The 21,307-nt window shown below is 40.7% G+C and overlaps 1 protein-coding gene across 11 annotated transcripts in view; it reads right to left on the bottom strand.

The window, feature by feature from the left end:
* LMNTD1 (lamin tail domain containing 1) overlaps positions 1–21,307 on the bottom strand; it is a 221,718-nt gene that overhangs the window by 19,429 nt on the left and 180,982 nt on the right. For 3 of the 11 annotated variants that reach the window (XR_014539397.1, XM_083575219.1, XM_083575226.1), the window contains one exon: positions 3,791–3,987. The exons of 3 other annotated variants lie outside the window; for them this stretch is intronic. Coding sequence is in view for 5 of the 8 variants with exons in the window: in XM_083575226.1 (XP_083431352.1) it covers positions 3,853–3,987 (135 nt within the window). In the remaining 3 variants the exon portion in view is untranslated. Of the gene's footprint in view, positions 1–3,790; positions 3,988–8,952; positions 9,057–12,119; positions 12,283–21,058; positions 21,127–21,307 lie in introns of those variants that run through there. 5 more of the 11 variants (XR_014539395.1, XM_083575222.1, XM_083575220.1 and 2 more) reach the window with 5 other exon arrangements.

The following is a 21,307-nucleotide window of genomic DNA, read 5'->3' as shown; positions in this document are numbered from 1 at the left end:
AAGGTTGGGAACCACTGGTCTAAGGTATAAATTTTATTAGCCAGTGGAAGTGACTTCCTATATTGGGGGAGGAAAGAGAAATCCATTCACAATTAGTAACCTTTTAAAAACTGCTAGACCTTTAGCAGGAGTGGTAGCTGTACCCTCTTGTTGTTGGGGAGGTAGACCTAGGGTTGCCAATGCCCAGGACATCAGATGCATATACCATACTTGGAAAGGGTGATGGACCGCTTTTCCTTATACAGTGGTACCTCAGGTTACAGACGCTTCAGGTTACAGCCTCCGCTAACCCAGAAATAGTGCTTCAGGTTAAGAACTTTGCTTCAGGATGAGAACAGAAATTGTGCTCCGGCGGCACGGCAGCAGCAGGAGGCTCCATTAGCTAAAGTGGTGCTTCAGGTTAAGAACAGTTTCAGGTTAAGTACGGACCTCCGGAACGAATTAAGTACCTGAGGTACCACTGTAAACAGAATCATCACTCCATTCCTAATTCTGTAAACTGTGAAGGGCCAGACCCTGTAGAGCGTGATGCTGCTAGAGCTGCCTCTGCTCTGAAAGCAGAGATGCTACGCGACTCACCTGCTGGGGAGGTGGCCTGCCATGCCTCTGTAGGAATCTAAGGTGTTCATAGAACGATAGAGTTGGAAGGAGCCATAGGGTCATCTAGTGCAACCCCTTGCAATACAGGTTGCCAGCATGGGGCAAGAGTCTCATGCTCTACCAATTTAGCTGTCCCCGGTGGGATTCTAAGGATTTGGAAAAGCGGAACCCAAAGAATCTCGGTTGTTTTCCTTAGTGGTTGGGGCAGGGCAATTCACATTCCCTGAAGTCTTACTTGTGGGAATCTGCAGATAATGAGCCTAATAATGGAGCGTTAATTTGAACAATTATTGCTGGTGTTAACTGGAAGCCTGTAACAGAGAAGGAAGTGGGTTCTGATGAGATCATACCCAACCAGTGAATGGATTCCAACTGATGCAATTTGATCCTCTCAGGTGATCCATTTTATACTATTGCCAATATGTTCCAAACCTACACCTTGCTCAGTAGCCAGCATAGTTACATTTGAATGGTTCACTAAAAGCTGCTTACCGTGTAATGTTCAATATCTACATTAAAAAAAATCTATCACATGACTATTTCCACTTGGAAACAGGATATGGCCCCCATGCTGTTCCCAAGGTATGCCCCTGAATAGAATCCTAGATTGCTGCAGGTTGTTTGCCATGTATACTATGTAGGGAGGGCAGTCACACACTCAAGTTTGCAACCAAAGGTTACCTCAGCGGCATAGCTAGCTGCTTGGGCACCTGCAAGATGGGGTGAGGTGCCCAGGGGGCAGAGCAGGGTGTGCCAGAATCCCGGTGCCCGAGCCGCGTTCTGCTCTGGCACCCTGTAGGCCTGTGTTGCTTTTTTGAGCAGTGCGGAGCCTGCAAGGGTCCGCCCGCTGCCTCCCGCTCAGCTGTAGGGTGGCAGCCTGAGGGGGAGGCGGCAGGCAGATGTCAGCCCCATGGTGCCCTTTCGGGCAGCGCGGAGCCTGCAGGCGCCCGAACCACCGTGTCACTCCTGAGAGAGAGTGCCGCCCCCTGCGGTGTGGTGCCCAGTGGCCCCCACCCCCCTAGCTATGCCTCTGGGTTACCTTCCTCCTGCTCCAAAGAAAGCCTTCATGGTGCTACCATGGCACTGGGTTGGTGACCCCAGCTCAAGAACACCAATATCTCTGGCCATTGTCCTGGTTCTACACACCTGAGGGATTATTCTTCCTCTAATTGTGTTCCTTCTGCTATCATCTTCTCTGCTGCCTCTTAGAAATTCAGGATGGAGGGAGCAACTGGTATGCATGTTGAAATGCTGAGTTAATTTGTTTGTGAGGAGGGGATTCTGTGCCTCCTTCCCACAATGACCGGCTTTCCCCCTGTTCTGTCCTCATGATAAGGCAAAATTGTGGCTTTCTTCAATAGTACAAACAGAAATTGTTTTGTAATTCTGGCAGGTTTTGGAATGTTGTGACAAATTTTGGGTGTGTGAGAGAGAGGGGCGTATTTCCTTATTTTGCAAAGTCCTATTCTGTGATTTCCTTTGTTCCTACTTTTTTCTTGCTAGTGCACTGGTCCATGCCCCAATATTGCATCCGCACAAGAACACTGAATTAGCATACCATCTGTAGTTTAGTTTTGTTTATTTTTGATTGCCTCAAATATTATTTGTGTGAGGTGTCCCCCCCGCCGTTGGCCTTGCTAATGGTGGGTTTTCTCTGCCAGTGAGGGACACTAGTAAGCTGGTCATAGTCCCACCCAGAGGTGTTTCATGGGTCCTAAGCCTTTCCTGCATTTGGTTTACTGAAAGTAATTGATAGGCATTAAAAAAGGCAAAATCGTTGGGAGGCAAAAATTGTATCAGATGAGTGCTGATTAAAAACAGACTTTTAGTTATGATACCTTTTATACTGTATGTATAACATGAAACTCTAAAATGACAAAGACTTTAAAATAATTTTAATTGATTTTTATGAAATGGCATCAAGTCAACAACGTGAAGGATGGGAGGACATGGAAGAAGTTGAGAGCAGAATAAGCAAATATACTTTCTAGGGCTGAGACACACCTGTTCTTTATGTAAGCAGAGAGATCAAGAATGCATCTAGTGTACTCTTCCAAACAACTGGATAATACTTGTTTTGAATATACTCTATACCTGCTTTCTTCAGACTGATGCCTTCCAGGGGTTTTGGACTACAATTCCCATCATCCCTGATTATTGGCCATGCTGGTTGGGCCTAATGGGAGCTGGAGTCCCCCAGAACAACTGGAGGGCACTGCAGTGGGAAAAGGTTAGCTAAACACTGAATTAATTTTGACTTTTATGAGAGACAATATTGTATCTTCAAATTATTGTTGAAGGAATTTGAGCTGTTTTCCTTATCATGGTGAATAATTTTTATGTACATATAATATAGCTGTCTTTTATTGTGATGCACTATTGTTTTGTTCTACTGGTACTGCAAGTCGTCCCCCCCCCCCAATGATCTATTCAAGAGGGAGGGAAGGTGAGAGAGAGTGTCTCCAGCACATGATAGGGATTACAAACAGGCCCACACAAATTGTGAGTCACCAGTTCAAAAACAGCCCACCAGCTCTGTGTGGTGCCTGCAAGGAGCTCAGTAAACCACCTGCTTTTCTCGGTGGGGGTCTCAGAACCTGGCAAGCCGCACCATACAAACTGATGGGAGTTGGGGCATCAGGCAACATTTCCCATTTGGTGCCTGTACATCTACCATTGCTGTCATACAGAATTTATATATGCTTTTCTGATTTAAATTGTGAGGGATTGGCTTTGAAATTCAAAATTTTCACAAAGATGGATTGGCATCCCTTTCACTGCAATAGAGCTTGTGCTATTATGGCTCTCAAGGATCAGGGCTGCAAACATTCACACTGCTAGGCTGTTTGATACTATTAACTTCAGTGGAGTTTAAACAGCAAAGCTGTGTACAGAATTGCAGGTCAGGTTACCCATGCAGTTTTCTACAGTTGAAAATGAATTGTAATTTATGGCTGTAACCTTAAACCAAAAGTATTGCTAGGGCCCCACAGTGGTCAATGGGATGCCTATGTGTTCTGACTTCCAGGTTTATATATTGTCTTACATGTGACTGAAAGATCTACAATTATGAGGAGCTAGCAAAGCTAACTTTCGGATACATAGAGGTCTACAGAGAAATCAAGCATATAGTCTAGCGTGGTCCTGAATATCCAAGCTGCCTTATTCCCAGAGCAATGAATCACAAAACCATTTTTGCTGCACTATATTTTGAAAATAACCCAGTTCTATTCATTGATCCTTTGTGAGATGCTACAGGAAGTTAATGGGAGTAAGAGGTGTCTGGGCCAGGAGCCTGAAGTTGCAAGATGAATGAGCAAAATACTTCTGTAAAGCAGAGCCAGTGGGTGCAGCTGAACCTATATAAATCACTCCACCTAAATTAGGCTGTGAAGAAAAAAGAAGAAAAAACAAAAACCCCACAAGATGGTAAGTATTACAGACAGAATAAGCAAAAAGGACTGTAATTCAGCTGCTAAAATTCAACAGTTAGCTTAATTGAACTTAATTCTTCCTTAGTAAACTGACAACCTAGAAGTGTTGGGATGGGCAAGAGATTGGCTTGTTTCCTATGGTATACAATATGTTCTCTCTTCCTGTGCCCCTTAGAATTAATTTGGATTGTGGTGTTCAAACTGCTGCACACTTGTTGGTTGGGAACTGAGATAAGTGACATGCAATGATCTCAACTCAGTCATTGTTACAAACAGGTTCACACACAGATATCACAGGCTTCTTAGGCTGAGGTTTCCCAACTGGTGTGTGCACAAACACCACTCCTCCTGAAAAGGTAGTGATGGGCTTGTGGAAGTCAAATGCTTTGTAAGATTCAAAACAGCACACCAAACAAGTGCTTCAACTTTTTGTTCCTGGAGCTGGTAAAATATCACTTGCCACCTCCTTGTTAGGAACAGGCTTTGCAGCCATCAATTCATATGCAAGGAATTGAAAGGGTGCACTCAAAGAACACTGAGTAGAGGTTAAAGCAGAGCTTTCCAAACTGCGTGTCAGACGTGTTGGTGTGTCGGCCGCAGTGTGCAGGTGTGTCACTTGAATGCTCCCTGCACTCATCCTGGGGCTGGAAAGGGGTTAGTTGAGCCTCCTGCTTGCTAGTAAAACTGAATTACTGTGTCGCAAAACGATGCATGTCTAAAAAGTGTGTCACCAACATGAAAAGTTTGGAAAGCTCTGGGTTAAGCCTTAACTATGGTGACCTCAGGTCTTTTTTGGCAAGGAGGCTTATCTCTGTGCCAACACAGATGACTCTTACTACAGATGTTATATGCTGTCCCATGGAGCCAAAAAAAAGTCTACTCTTATGTGCATAGCTCTTTCCATTCATTTCTACAGTCTCACCTTCATGTTCTGTTCAAGACAGTAAACAAAATGGGAAGTACACAAATTGGGAACCTGTGGTCCTCCATACATTTGCTGGACAACATCATCCCTGACTGTGGGCCATGTGGCTGGGGCTGATGGGAAATGGAGTTCAACACCATCTGGAAGGCCACATGTTCCCCATCACTGAGACGGAACATGATGCTAGGGAATGAGAGCATGCAGGAACTGTCTTTCTAGTTGAAACAGACAAACATCCAGACATTAGTATTATTCACTCTTCTGAATTCTTGAAAATGTTTCCAAGGCTATATTTGAAAATTTGTCCTGTCTATCACAAAAACTATGCCAAAATACTTGGGCAAGCCTGATCCTCTGCATGTTTACTCAGTCCTAGGGAATTAATGGAGCTTACTCCCACCTTAAGGATGCATGCAACTGTAGTGTGGTGCTGAAGATGTCTCTGTGATATGGTCTTTCTGAGAATGGAACTAAAGCTATTTTTATCCAAGACTTTCACATAAAGAGTGGCTAGCCTCATTGGAGTGCCCTAAATTTCCACAGCTACTTCTATTGTTCTATGTTTAAAAGTGGGTGAAGATCTAAGTGACAGCAAGAAACTCAAAGTTTTAATAAAGAGAAATATATATTTATACTTAATGTAAAATATGTCTGCTAATATGGCAGATGGATTCCAGGTTATGCCTCAGAAGTGCAGGCCATCAGAACAGAATTAGAAGAAAAAGATTTCACTATATTTCGAATGAGTTTAAACTAAATCGTTGCAACAGAGCAGGAAGGCATGACATTAGCTAGCACTGACTTTATTTTACTATGACCTTTGCCAAGCAATTTTCTCTGCCCTAATTTTAAACTAACCAACTCAGATGTGTTTCTAGATCTTAATTAAATGTTGCAATCATTTGAGATATTCTGATGAAGGGTAGAAATTATTATTAAGCTTTTTCTCAACCCCTTCCTAAATGCATAGTTAGCAAAAGGGATCTTTCTTCTTTTAAAGCACCCGCTGCCAGATGTGTTACCACTTGGCGTTCAACCAGGCCGTTACGACCTTCTATTGATCTGGAACACTTTTAGAAAGAGAAAGAGAGAGAGAAATGAAATGAAATGGGGAACAAGCCAATGTTTACAAAAGTCCATGGGATTATTTCAGTGGGGTTTTGGATGCCATTCATATTGCACTCTGCTGTTTTCCAATTATAATAGTAGTGCTGCTATTATGATGGGTGCAAGGTGTGTTGAGGGAGGGTCTTGGTCCATTTTATGGAGAAGGACAGAGGAGTTTATTCCTGGCAACACAGTATGTGTGCATGTGCATACCTGAGTCCTTGCAATGCATCTCAAGATTGCTCTGTTTAGCCGTACAAGGGTAATAAGAACAATCTTGAAAGACTGTTTTTCTAAGACAGCCTTTGCCAGATTTGTGTCGTCTAGATGTTTTGGACTACAACTCCCATCAGCCAACATGGGAGTTGGGAGTTATAGTCCCAAACATCTGGAAGGTGCCAAGGTGGCAAGAGCTGCTCTAAGAGTCTTTTTCCTCCCCCTTTAAAAAGTTTTTTTCATGTTACAGACAACAAAACAACACATATACCAACAACTGATGATACAGCAATCAGGATTATTTAAAACAGTAATTTTCAAGCTGTGTCCTAGGGAACCTTACATTTATTCAGACGTTTACCCAGTGCAATGATTTGCAGTGGCAGAGAAGCTTCCATGAAAGGCATCTTCCAATTTCCCCTAACATGCCTTAGGGCACATTCTCAGTTTCCTAAACTCTCATGAAGGCTGAGGCACACCTAGCCAGCACCCAAGTAGATGAGCTAAAATCTTCGGGGTTCCATAGCAGAAATGCAAGTTCATGTGAAAAGGCTTCCCCCAGGCCCCATCTGCTCTATACATTTAGATCAATATTATACTACTTTATATCATCAAGGTTTCTCCCAAGGAATTCTGGGGACTGTGGTTTGTTAAGGTAGCTGAGAATTGCAAGGAGACACCCCTTTCCCTCACAGAGCTACAATCTTCAGAGTTCCCTGGGAAGAGGGATTGACTTAAGCCACTTTGCTAATTGTAGCTCTGTGAGGGGAATAAGGGTCTCCCAACAAATCTCTCTTTTTATATATATAAATATTTATTCAATTTTTCAATTTTATACAAACAAAAAAGAAAAAGAAAAAGAAAAATATTAAAAACAAATCAATTTCGATATCAATTTTTCAATAACATGTTTCTTTGACTTCCTCATACCTCCCCTTCTTGTTTTCTAGTTCAAAATGATTATCCAGCAAATCCTAATCTCTTAACATTCCTTTTAACTAACACCTTATTTTCCAATCAACTTTTTTAAATTTTATAACTTAAACAATATTTATCCCATATCTTTTTATCATAACAGCCAGAGACCACATAAATCCAATCCAGCATCTTTCAAAGTTCATTAAGGGTCTCCCGACAAATCTCAGGGCCCTTAACAAATGACAGTTCACACGACTCCTTGGGAGAAGCAAGGACTGTTTAAAGTAGTATGATACAGCTTTAAATGTAGAGCACAGATGGGGCCTGAATGCAGAGTCTTCAAAGCACTGACCTAAGATGCACGGATATTATAAAAAGTCTATCTTCTAGTTCTGCATTCATCAGTATTTTCAGGCCATGATCATCTACCCTTACTTCCAACTTGCAAGACTGAGCCACATTTATTTTTTATTGTTGACAGCAGTCTCTCTCTCTCTCTCTCTCCACCCACACACTCCATGTTCTCTTAAAAGAGAACCTTAAATAAGAAATTGTGATGATGATTTTGATGTGACCTACACTGGGACAACATGACTCACCAGATAAAACCTAATCTAGCTGAGACTCTGTGTAATTGATTTAACGATGGCTATTCAGATGTGACCTATCCACTAATTAACCAGTGATTAGGCTTATCATAGCTGAGCTTTTTTCTCAACATCAGTGAATACTATATACTGAACAGGCTACCTTGGGAATTTCTGACACATGATTGTACTTTACAGATGGCAGGATGTTACATGGTAAGTAAAGTCATCATGTGAAAAACATGCCCATGCATGTTTTTCTGCCAAAGTTCTTCCCTAAGTGCCTTCATTAACCCAAGTGTGCTGTGTAATAACAAAGAAGAGGCTGTTTTCAGTGGTAGCACCCTAGTTATGGACCACTCTCAATGATGCCTGGTGCCTTCATTACAATTTTTAGGTGCCAGAATACGTTATTTCTATTTTGGGGGGCATACAATAGTTTAAATAAACACATTGTGAGGATCCTGAAAGAGCACCCCATGCCCACATTGTCACAGTTGTGCAACACACCTGTTAACCTGCATATATAACTAACTGGATGCTTTGGATGTTCCTTACATACCTGTGTTGTGATGTTGTGTTGTGTGTTGCGTTATGTTATAGAAGTATATGAGATAGGATATGAGTTCCAGGCATCAGAACCACCACTTACTCAAAATCCAGCCGTAACTAATAGTAAGTGAAACCATTTTTCTTGCCATGGCCTTGCATTTTTCTTGCCATGGCCTTGCGTGGCCTTGCCATGACTTTTACTAGCTATCTCACCACAGTGGATTTCACCTGCTTGCTGCGATATTTAAATTTATTGGAGTCTGGTTTCTTCACACCACTTGTGGGTTTTTTCCTCATTCTGACAAGCTATAAACACACTAGGTCATGTGGCTATCAAGATGATGGAGAAAAGATGGATGTCTGCTCTGGAACTGGAAATCTAAATACAGCTTGGTAGTAAAATAAAAATAAATAAATAAAAATTGTCCAGTAGCACCTTATAGACCAACTAAGTTTGTTCTGGTATAAGCTTTGGTGTGCATACCTGAAGAAGTGTGCATGCACATGAAAGCTTATACCAGAACAAACATAGCTGGTCTATAAGGCACTACTGGACAATTATTTATTTATTTTATTTTTATTTCAACTGCGTCAGACCAACACGGCAACCTACCTGAATCTAGAAGCTTGGTAGTAAGTTTCCTTTGTGAGTCATTATGTGACTGCATTGTGTGATGAGCTCAAGATGCTAGAAGAAGTGATAACACCCAGGCACACCTGCAAATGAAGCCAGCTGTGGGTCTTTTTGGCTTTTTTGACAAATTAGGGAAAACCATGTGCATTCATTATTTGCTGACATCAACAACTTGGATGTGTGAATGAACCATCACATGTCTAACGCCTTCCACAAACATTCCTTGTTATCTGATGTTGCTTCAAAGGCAATGCTTTTCAATCAATTCATTTGTCAGTCATATACTGAACAACCAAGAAACGTGAAGTCAAGTGATGTACATGTAGGAGCCCTTGGGAAAAACCTCAGCCAATGTACAGCTGAGGACCTTTCTGGATTCCTTTCTTTAATATATATGTAGTGATGCTATGATTCAGTGTTTGAATCGGCTGCTCTAATTGTGACATTAACAGCAACTTGGTGTGAAGATCCTAGCAAGGATTATTCATTCTATAGGCCTTGGCTGCACTGACTTCTTTAAATAACCTGATTTTAGAAAAGTGCCTCAAATCAAGTAAGAAATAATGGTGAATCATCAATATAAGTTGGGAGGACTTCAATTATAGTCAGTCATTTTTCCTGCTCAGCTACTGTACGCAGCCAGGTTCTAAAGATTCACAACTGTTGAAGGCTTGATCTAGGCCTGTAACAACAGCAGGAGGCAGGAATGAGGTGGTAAAATCCGGGAGTCTGGAGGTGGTAAAATGGAGTGTGCCATCAAACTGTAGGTGTGGTAGACCAATTTTGAAAGCTTCCCTATCTGAAAAGATCTGAAAAGAAAAATAGAACTAAGCTAAGCTGGAACAAAAAGCAGGGGCGGTGGCGGGGGGACACACCCCTCATTTCCTGTCCCCTGTTCACCAACCCAAAGGCATGGGTCAGATGTAAACGATAATAGTAAAGTTCGTACAAGCACTGCAGTGGACAGGGACTGAGTTGCTAGTATCAATCTGAAGGAAAACAACCATATATTATGGAATGTGGCAGATGCCATTTGTCCTGTAGAGTCTTTGTCTGTTTGCGTGAGGATTTCGTTTAAATGGGAGGAGCATGATTTCCCTCATAGGCAATTCAGTATGAACTCTGAATTAGTACGGTCCACCCTACCACCACAGAATTCTAAAATGTCATGCTGTGGCATCTAATGAACCAGAACTAAGAACCACTTTGGACTTTGTGTGGTCCACACCTATGTTATAGTCTCTAGAGATGTTCACATGAACACCCATCTCTCCTGTACTGGTGGAGTGAAGGAACTCATGGGGGGAGGTGGGTCAGGAGTTGAAGAACCACAGAGAGCTCTGAGTGAAGAACAGGTTCCAACAAAGATGAAAAGCAAGCCAAGCCTTTTTAAGCCTCTGCCCCCAGAGGCCACCTTTCGCCTCATGTGTTCCTTGAAGGCATGAGACATCCCTCCTCTTTCTCTTGTTCTATGACAAGAGCCCTTTATTCTTCAGATGACCCTTCCATCATGTGTTGAATAAGTCATCCAGGAAACATGTGAAGTGTGATGGGCAGATCTTCTTCGTTTCCTAAGCAGTGGGGAGGTGGGAAATGAGCAGAAGCGTTGTGACTGCCTCCGTGTTTGTGGAATGCATTGGCTTGGTGTCAGGCAAAAACATCCCTTTTCAAATAGGCCTTTGGCTGATTGCCATCTAAGGACTCAACTACACTGGTAGAGAGAACGTGATTTATATGCATTGTAGGTGTGATATACATTGTGCCACCAGACGGTGATGGGGAATACTGTTTTTCTCTACCTATTTTCCCTGTTTAAATTTACAACACTTTCAACTGAAATGCTACTTTGATGTGTCTAGATCCAGCCTAAATGTGTTGTAGGAGGGGGTTATTGGTTTGTTTTTCTTCTTGTTTTTCTTATGTATTTTATCTTGCCTATACAAATTTAAATAAATAAATAAGCAGTGACCCACAGTCAAAACACAGATGAAAAACCCAACAGTCCTACTTAGGTGTTATTCACTCACTCCCATCTACATCAGAACAGGAATAAGGGTCCCTGAGTGGCTCTGCTGCCAACATTGTGTGCTCCTTCTTGGACATCCACCTGTACAGCATGAACATCTGTACGGATAGGGAGGGCTTTGTACCTATGATCGTATGTGCAAAGACTTCCTAGGATCTGAAACCTAAGCAATCAGGGTTTCAGATCCTGGGGAAGCTTATGCACATATGTGCACAGGAAGCCTTGTCCATCAGACAGGCACACTGTGCTTGGGTCAGATCTCTCGGGGACCTCTGTGTATGCTGCCTGAAAAAGAGTAGCTTGCCCCATTGATTCATCCTGGTGTGTGGAACGGTGCTACCAGATATTTCTCACGGTGATTGACTTGGGTGTAGAAACCCTTCACCGTCAGCCCTTGGGGTGGGAGAATAAGTGTGACAGCTGCAACCCTCTGCTTAATGAGACCCTGTGCTGATAACAGCCATAGTGGGCTTGGTGTGAATGCTGCTACCTAGGAGCTCTCAATCTCTGAGAACTGGCTGCAAGGCACACACTGATAATAATTTAAATCTCAGTACATTTATCCTGGGATATAACTTTGCTGCAGCCCAACATTCCTGTTTAAAAATTTGGGAAGTGGGAACAGATCAGCAGCAACTTTACAAGTTCAATGCACACGATATATTGCTTAATGTACAATGTTCATAGTGGCAATCAGGCATGTAAACAGCAATGCTCAACATTTTGTCCTGTTTTTCTTTGACAATGGGGGGTTGCCATAGTGCTCAAGATTTGTTTTACTTTGAAAGAGTGACCAAAGAGGTGGGAGAGGAGGGGGCTTGGGGAAAACAAGGGGCCCAGTGATATCATGCGCCCAAGGGTCTCCAGAAACCTGGAGCCAGCCCTGTTTACCACTAAGTGGTATATAAATATAGGAAGTAAAAATTTAAAAAATAATTCATGTGATGAACCCCTCCAGGTGCCACATTTGGTAGGTAGGCTGTTTCAAGTTTCTTCTCTGTATCCACTGGACCTTATGAAAAAGTCTGAAGATGGAATGGAGTGTCACTACTGCAATCAAATATTGCTGTTAATCTTATCCCTGAAGTAGCATACCAAGAAACAATCATAGTAGTCTGACCTTACTGTTAATATCACCACGCTGCAAATGGCGGAGGCCGTGGTGTTGGGGGGTAGAAAGACAGATTCTGAACTGAATGTAAGATCTGTAAGCCGAGTCTGTGCTGATCACGCAGTGGGAGGAAGGACCCTGGTACAAGGATTCGTAAGACTCCTGGCCTTGCCTGTGATATAAATATATATAACACCATTAGCAGGAAGGAGGCACTGAGCTGCTGGAACCAGGAATTCCAAGTGTCCCATATCTGGATGAGAGCACAGCACCACACTTTTGCAAAACAAGAGTGTTTCTGGAAGCAGGGGCCTGCAGTGCGCCCGAGCCATGCGTTTCTTCTGGGAGTGCTGCAGGCTCTGCGCTGCCCAAACGGTCCGCCCGCTGCCTCCCCCCCAGCTATAGGGCGGCTGAGTGGGAGGAGGCAGGCAGATTCTGGAGGCCCCACGGTGCGCCCCGCCCATATGGGTGGCTTGCCCCACCCCTGGGTGCGCCATCCTTGCACCCGAGCAGCTTCCTCTGCCGCTGTCTGGAAGTTACTCTCCTGCCTCAAATAGCCGGTCACTTAATTTGACTCTGCAGCCCACACAATCAAGATCTGTCTGAATCAGTTCTTAATACTGACAGCATTCTTTCCTGACACTCAAAGCATTTTACACACTCAGTGTCAGCAGAGCATTAAGCACTCTTGCAAAATGGGGCAGTTCTTAACCAGTCTTCTGCACCAGCTCCTTTCTGTCTTCCCTCTAGTTTAATCCTAGACAGAGAGGTCTCAGTTCTGTCTAGTTTTGTTCCCATTAGTAGTTTTGTTCCTAGTAGACCAAAAGTGATAGATGTTCATGCAAATTTGTAACTGCCCATTTACTATCAGCTCCATTATACAGTGGTACCTCAGACGCTTCAGGTTACAGACTCCGCTAACCCAGAAATAGTATGCGGGGACGCGGGTGGCGCTGTGGGTAAAACCTCAGCGCCTAGGACTTGCCGATCGTCAGGTCGGCGGTTTGAATCCCCGCGGCGGGGTGTGCTCCCGTTGCTCGGTCCCAGCGCCTGCCAACCCAGCAGTTCGAAAGCACCCCCGGGTGCAAGTAGATAAATAGGGACTGCTTACTAGCAGGAAGGTAAAGGGCGTTTCCGTGTGCTGTGCTGGCTCGCCAGATGCAGCTTGTCACGCTGGCCACGTGACCCGGAAGTGTCTGCGGACAGCGCTGGCCCCTGGCCTCTTAAGTGAGATGGGTGCACAACCCTAGAGTCAGACACGACTGGCCCGTATGGGCAGGGGTACCTTTACCTTTACCATTATACAGTGGTACCTTGGACGCTTCAGGTTACAGACTCCGCTAACCCAGAAATAGTACCTCGGGTTAAGAACTTTGCTTCAGGATGAGAACAGATATGGTGTGGCAGTGTCGCAGCGGCAGCGGGAGGCCCCATTACCTAAAGTGGTACCTCAGGTTAAGAACAGTTTCAGGTTAAGAACGGACCTCCCGAACGAATTAAGTTCTTAACCCGAGGTACCACTGTAAAGGGCTACTATAACAGAAGAAATTTCTTGAGGCGGTAGGTAAGTTGCATACTGATTTCATCATTTGTGATGCACAGAGAGTGCTCTCTGTCTCTCAGGATGTTTATTAAGCCCATAGATGTGATTTGAGGCCTAGATGCCAGATCAAGGCTTGCTTTGCATTGGCTTTTGGTTACCTCTGATGCTGGTGATACGTATTTCTCTTCTTTTCAACATATTGAGTTTCAAGGCTTTATGCCTCACATTGGATGTGCTGTTCCAAGGGACTCTTCACCATACAGATTGTAAAATGCTGATAGGCCCAAATGAAGGCATGGATATTGAGGCAAAGAGGGAGCAGGGCCAGCCCATCCATGAGGCAAGGTGAGGCAACTGTCTTAGGCAGCAGGATCCACAGGGGCAGCAGATCCCAATGTAGATCTTTACCCACCCCCCATTCACTCACTCCTCCTTCCCTGGTAGGGAGGGGGACAACATTTTGTGGTTCGCCTCAGACACTAAAATGTCTTGGGCAGCTAAATGGAACTACTGCTCCAGAAACAACAATAAGCAATGTTCTGCGCCTGGAATCCAGCTCTTAGGGCACTTCGTATCAGAATTTTCAAGATCAACTCTAAGTCACACTTCCCAGACTAGTGTATGGATTAGAATTTACTTAGCATTACTTAGCATTTCTATATATTCCAATGCAGTTCTTGACTCACAAAGCTAGTAAAACTCACATCATTTTTTTTAAAACAATGTATATTTTGAAATAAAATATGCTTAGAAATGTGTATTTCAAGAGGAAACGTGTTTAAAAATAGCTACAGTGGTACCTCTGGATACGAACGCTTCTGGTTGCGGAAGTAGTTGCTCCTGGATGCGAACTTTGCCCCGGGATGTGAGCGTAAATCACACGTTAGAGGGGAGTGCGCAGCGGGAAGCATGTTTTCGCTAATGGCACCTCTTGTTAAGAACAGTTTCAGGATAAGAACAGACCTCTGGAATGAATTAAGTTCATATCTGGAGGTACCACTGTATTTAATATACAAATTCTGCTATTCTCAGTGGAGATTTCTTATAACATATGTTTGAATGTTGAATGTGTTAGTGTATGTCTAAATATAATGGATAAAACAAGCACCATTACCTGTACTGCTGGATAAGTGTTGAATGGTTATTGCATTTGTTTAAAAACTAATAAAATTTTGTTACACACACACACACACACACACACACACACAACTTCTGCGGTGGATATTTACTAAATTATAATGAGGCATATCCTTAACAGTTGGGCAAGTGACTTAACTATGAAAGTGGTGTCCTATAGATTTTCCATTACTGAGAAGGTTCCTATACAGAGTTGCACGATTTTCTTTATAACCATTTACAGTGGTACCTTGAACTTAATCCATTCTGGAAGTCCGTTTGACTCCCGAAACCATTCAAAAACCAAGGTGTGGCTTCCGATTGGCTGCAGGAGCTCCCTGCACTCAAGTGGAAGCCGTGTTGGACGTTCAGCTTCCGAAAAACATTTGCAAACTGGAACATTTACTTCCAGGCATTCGGGAGCCGATTTGTTCGACAACTAAGCTGTTCGAGAACCAAGGTATATGAATTTCCTTTTTTTAAAAAAAACAGAGTAATACTTTATTTAGAATTCAACAATAACAAAGGAAAAAACCACAGTAGTTGCTACATCAAATCCTTACAATTAACCAATTTTAACAATATATAAATAATAATAAAGAAATTATACAACATCACTTTTAACTTACTGAGGTTTTCATATTACACTTTTATCTCTTTATCTTTTCCCTAACATATCAAAAGGAGAAAGACCAAGAAAGGAGACACAAAAAGAAAAAGAGAAGAGGAAGAAGAAGGGAAGGGGGTGGGGAGAAAAAAGGAAGAAGAAAACAAGCAAAACAAACACATTTGGCTTCCAATTAGACTCATTGTATTATTACTGCTACAATTTTTTCACACACAGTTCCAAGTTATTGTATTTCTTTGTTTTCATCAGATATCAAAAAACATTATATTTGTTATTTTACAAGGATCATTCTATTTCTGCCAGGAGATATTTGTTATTGTAATGCTTTTCTAAATACTCTTTAAAGATTTTCCATTCTTTCTGTACTTTCTGTTTTGGATACCCTCTAATTCTCCCTGTCATCATGGCCATCTGTAGATATTCTATCATTTGGACCTGCCACTAATTTATCGTAGGTGTTTTGTCACTTTTCCAGTTTCTTGCAATTAAGATCCTGGCTGCTACGGTTGTATACATAAAAAGTGGTATCTTTTCTATTTTGATTTCTGGTGACATTATTCCCAGGAGGAAGGTTTCAGGTTTTTCCTTAAATGAAAACTTATATAGTTTTTTAAAATTCATTGTAGATGTTATCCCAAAATTCTTTAATGGCTGTGCATTCTCACCACATGTGCATATATGACCCTATACCAGCTTTACACCTCCAGCAAGTTGGTGATTTTTATACATCTTTGCGAGTTTTGCTGGAGTGTGGTGCCATCTGTATAACATTTTCATAAAATTTTCTCTCAGATTATAGCACGCCGTAAATTTGATATCCTCCCTCCACAATTTCTCCCATTGATCCATATAGATGTTATATCCTAGGGCTTGTGCCCATTTAACCATTGAACTTTTCACCAATTCTTCTTTCACCTCCCACTCTAGCAGGAGGTTATACATTCTTGAGATGTATTTTCCTTTATACTGTATTAATTCTTTTTCAAATCTGGACATTTCCTTTGCAAGACCCTCCTTTTTATCAAGTTCAATCTTTCATTTATCTGAAAATACTGTAGCCAGTCTGTCAGGTGACTTCTAATTTCTTCAAATTCTTTTAATTTGATGTTATCGTTAGTCTCTTCTATTAAAACTCTATATGTGGCCCAGTCTCCTTGCATATTTTTCTTTTTAACAGCCAGGGCTTCTGTTGGTGAGGTCCATAAGGGAATTTTTGGTTCTAATATTCTTTTATATTGTATCCAAATCTTGTATAACAATTTCCTTATAATATGATTTTAAAATCCCCCATGGGCCCTCACTTTTTCATAAATTAAATACGTGTGCCACCCATATCGGTTGTCAAAACCCTCTAGGTCTAACACGTCTGTATCTCTTAGTATAATCCAATCTTTTATCCATACCAGTCCGGCTGCTGCGTGATACATTTCTAATTCTGGTAGGGTAAAATCTCCCCTCTCCCTTTGATCTATAAGTATTTGGTTTTTGATTCTTGGTTTTCTTCCATTCCATACAAATCTCGCTATATCTTTCCTCCAACTTTTAAAGCATTTCATTTCTCCCAATATTGGAGTGGTTTGGAATAGGAAAATCATTTTTGGTAGAATGTTCATTTTGACTACTGAAATCCTACCCCATAGGGAGAGGTGAAGTTTATTCCAAATTTCCATATTTTTTAAAATCTCATTACAAATTTTTGTGTAATTGTCCTGGTACAAGTTAATACATTTTGTCGATATCCAAATTCCCAAATATTTTACTTTGTTTTTAATCTCCAAACCCGTAATTTTTTCTAAATCCTTCATCTCCTCAGATCTCATATTTTCAACTAATAAATTAGGTTTTTGAAACTTATTTTAAATCCTGCTAATCTTCCAAATTTGTTGATTAATTCTATAGCTGCTGGAATACTTTGTTGGGGATTCTCAGTTGTTATTATCAGGTCATCTGCGAATGCTCTGATTTTATATGATTTTACTATCTTAACTCCCTTTATTTCTTCATTTTTCCTAAGAGTTTGTAATGTTTCCAACACCAAATAAAAGAGGTGAAAGGGGACAGACATCCTTGCCCTGTGCCTTTTGTTATTTCAATATTTTCTGTAATATTACCATTTATTATCAGGTTTGCCTTCTGTCGGTGGTAGATCGTTTCTATTGCCCTTTCATATTTTTCTCCTAGTTTCATTAATTTGTTTCTTCATGAAGCACCAGGAGATGTTGTCGAATGCTTTTTCTGCATCAATGCTACCTGTTTGTCGCTTTTAAATTCTAAATATTCCAATATATCAACAATATTTCTGGTATTGTTTTGGATCTGCCTCCCAGGTAGGAATTCTGCTTGATTTGGGTGGATGATTTCTTTTAGCATTTCTTTCAATCTATTTGCTAATATTGTAGCAAAGAGTTTATAATCACTATTTAATAGTGATATTGGTCTATTATTTGCTACTAATTCTGGATCACCTCCTTGTTTTGGTAATAACATTACATAGGGTTCAGTCCAGGAATCTGGTATTTTCTCTTTCTTTAAGATGTCATTCATTATTTCTTTCAAAGGTGTTGCCAATATATCTTCTAGTTTCTTATATAACTCAGCTGGTATACCTTCGGGGCCTGGCGTTTTCCCTGGTTTGGCTTTCTTTATTACATTGTTAACTTCCATCATTGATACCAGGGAATTTAACATCTTTCTTTTTTCTTCTGTGGTATTTAGAATTTTGTGTTGAATTAAATACTGCTCTATCTCATCTATGTTCTGTATCTCTTTCTTATATAAATTTTCATAATAATTTGCAAAGCTCTGAATAATCATTTGTGGGTCTTCTGTTACTTTTTCTCCTATCTTCAATCTGTTAATTAATTTTTTATTCCGCCTTTTTTTCAACTGCCAGGTAGGAGCTTACTTGGTTTATTGGCAAATTCAAAATTGCGTTGTTTCAAAGTTCTTAAATTCTATTCCATTTCTTGTTCTATCATAGTTGTATAATCTGATTGTAATAATCTAATTTCTAGTCTTCCCTTTTCATTCTTTGGATTCTTGTTAAGTTCTTTTTCTTTTTTATTTAATTCTTCTAATAGTTTTACTTTTTCTTCTTCTCTTTTCTTCCTAGAAATAGAGTTTTGCTGAATAAAGTATCCCCTGATCACTGCCTTACCTGTATCCCAGACCACATTTCTATCTATACTTTTATCCTAATTGAATTCAAAAAATTCCTCCATCTTTTTTTGTTACTTGTAATAAATTTTCATCATTTAATAATGATTCATTTAATCTCCATCTTTTTCTTCCAATTTTTCCAATTCCTTTTAAGCTTAGAAATACTGAATTATGGTCCAATATAGTTTTTGGCAGAATCTGTATCTTATCTATTCTCCCAAGTAGCTCTTTAGATGAGCCAAATGGCATCTATTCTACTGGCGGATTTATTTGGTTCTGAAAAATTAACATAGTCCTTTCCCCCCCTCTTTCCTATTGTTCTGGCCACCTCAGGGTTTGTTACCCCATTTAAATCTCCCATTTAAATCTCCCAAGATCATTCTTTCTTCTGTGTATTCCAGCAACCTTTTTTCTAGTTTTTTTGAAGAATTCTACTTTTTTTTCATTGGGAGCATATATTCCAATTTGAATAATTACTTCCCCTTGGTTTTTAATTCTAATTATTATTATTATTCCGTTGGAGTCTTTATGTAGCAATTCTGGTTCAAGGCTTGGTTTAACATAGATTACTATTCCCCCTTTTTTTACTTGATCTGTGGAGATAAATGCAGATCCCAAGTTCGGATTTATCAAGACTCTCCTATGATTTCTATTTACGTGTGTTTCTTGTAGACGTATGATATCATCTTTTTACCATCAATATGTGTTCTATCTTGATTCTCTTTTTCTTTCCATTTAATCCATTTACATGATAGTAATGTTAGATTCATATTTTATTTGTTACAATAAGAAAATATTTGTGTACAGCAATTTTTTTGAGATTTCTATTCACTTTCAGAGTTTTGTTCCAGAACCACAGATTTATGACTGGAGTCACCACCTGTTCTTTGTCTTTCTCCTCCTAACTCCCTTCCAATATTTCCTCCAGAAAATACTGGTGCCCTCGATTGTTTCTATCTTTCTCCTTTTCCCTTTAAAATTGATGGAAATTCCTTCCGGAAATTCCCACTTTAAAAATATAGATTTCGCTTTGAGTGTTTTGTTAGAAACTGGAATTTATCTTTTTTTTTTAAATAGACATGGCTGCCACATAGTTTTTTCGAACTGGTAGAAAATATGGATATAAAAGACGCATAGAGATTTAAACATTTAACAGAAAGGGACTATACTTATATATAATATGGTCAATTCTGTTCCTTCCCCCAGTACTTCCCTCAGTAAATTAGGTAATTCAGTTTAATATTCCCCACTTCCAATTTCCACACAAATTTGGTCTCTTTTACTGATATTTTATGAATTCATCACTTTTTAAATCTCTCTCTCATCCCCCTTAATATCTTCTAAGGTATATGAATTTCCAATAGAAATTGCCTAAGGTGTGCAAATTCAGCAGAAATACAAATTTATAAGAACAGCAGCAAACAAAATAAGCTAAAAACCTTGGTAAATTTAAAAGGCAGATTACAAATCCTATATAATTTCCCATTGTAATTCAAGCAGTGGTTCTTATTAATCTTACAGTATAGGTGTTGAATACAATCTTGACCTGGAGCTAGACTAATAGGATGACAAGGTCAATTATCTTTTGAAACCCTTTTGCTATGCAGAGGAGCAGCGTTCGGTGAATCTTGTTTAGAGAGTAGACTGTATTTGTTGCAAGTTGTTTATTGCAGGAAATACATAAATTGGAAAGAAAAGTTTCTAGTTACAGTCTAACTCATTGGTTGTCAACCAGTGTGCTGTGGCACCCTAGGGGGACTTGAGGAATGTTCAGGGGAGCTGGGGGGGTTGTCCTTTCATTAACTTGCAGCCCATAACTTCCTGCGTTATCTCTCTTTCTCTTTCTCTCCGAGGAGCATTCATGGGAGCGGGCAGCTTTAACTTGTAGCCCATTATCTTCCGGCATCTCTCTCTCCTGCCCACCCCCCAGCGGCCATCCTTCCTCAAGTCCTCCTCCTCGCTGCCTCCCAGACACGTTCCAGATTCCGAGTCTCTCTCCCCCCACTCCCCACTGCTCTCCTTCCATGAGCTCAGGGCAACTAGAGCCCAAGCATGTCCCACAGAAGTAGGAGGTTTGCCTTAATTTGTGTTCCTGACTACAGATTAGGTTGCCCTTGCCTGTCGTGAACGTGCAGCTAAGGGAGAAATTTCTGATGTCTTGTTATGATGACTGATGCTTCTAAGAGGCGGCTGCCCCATTGATATGTGGGGAGGAATCCCTGCTTTCTCTTGACCTCTTCCTCCCCCCCCCTCTCTCACACACACAGCTCAACACATTTATTCGTGACATAAAGGGCATAAAAAGTAGTTTGAAAGAAGTTGGAGAAGATATAGTCTCTCCAAATAGTAAAATTGTCTGTGTATGTATCTGGCTTTCATTCAACCTCAAGTAGATCTCATCAGAGAATAATAGATCATTTAAGGAATTATAAGAAGTATTATGACTGTATGATATAATAATAATAATAATAATAATAATAATAATAATAATAATGCACATACCAGAGAGTAAGTCCTATTGAATGCAGTGGGACTTACTTCTGTGCAGTAAAGGCTTGCAGATTAAGGCTCTAAAGAATAAAATAAAAGAATAAACACTCCACATGTTTCCTTGAAAATTGCTGGCTGCTGAACCATTGCAATTAAAGAATTTAAAGTGGATTGGGTACATTTTCCTTTCACATTATAGGAAGGGATAAATACAAAGTGCTTCGTATATCAGCATCACATTTCTTTCATTACAGGTATTTT

This window comes from Podarcis filfolensis (genome assembly GCF_964270895.1).
Source record: "Podarcis filfolensis genome assembly, chromosome: 10".
Taxonomy (NCBI): Eukaryota; Metazoa; Chordata; class Lepidosauria; order Squamata; family Lacertidae; genus Podarcis; species Podarcis filfolensis.
Note: the sequence above shows the minus strand (reverse complement) of the source record. Positions and strands in the feature narration are given on the sequence as shown.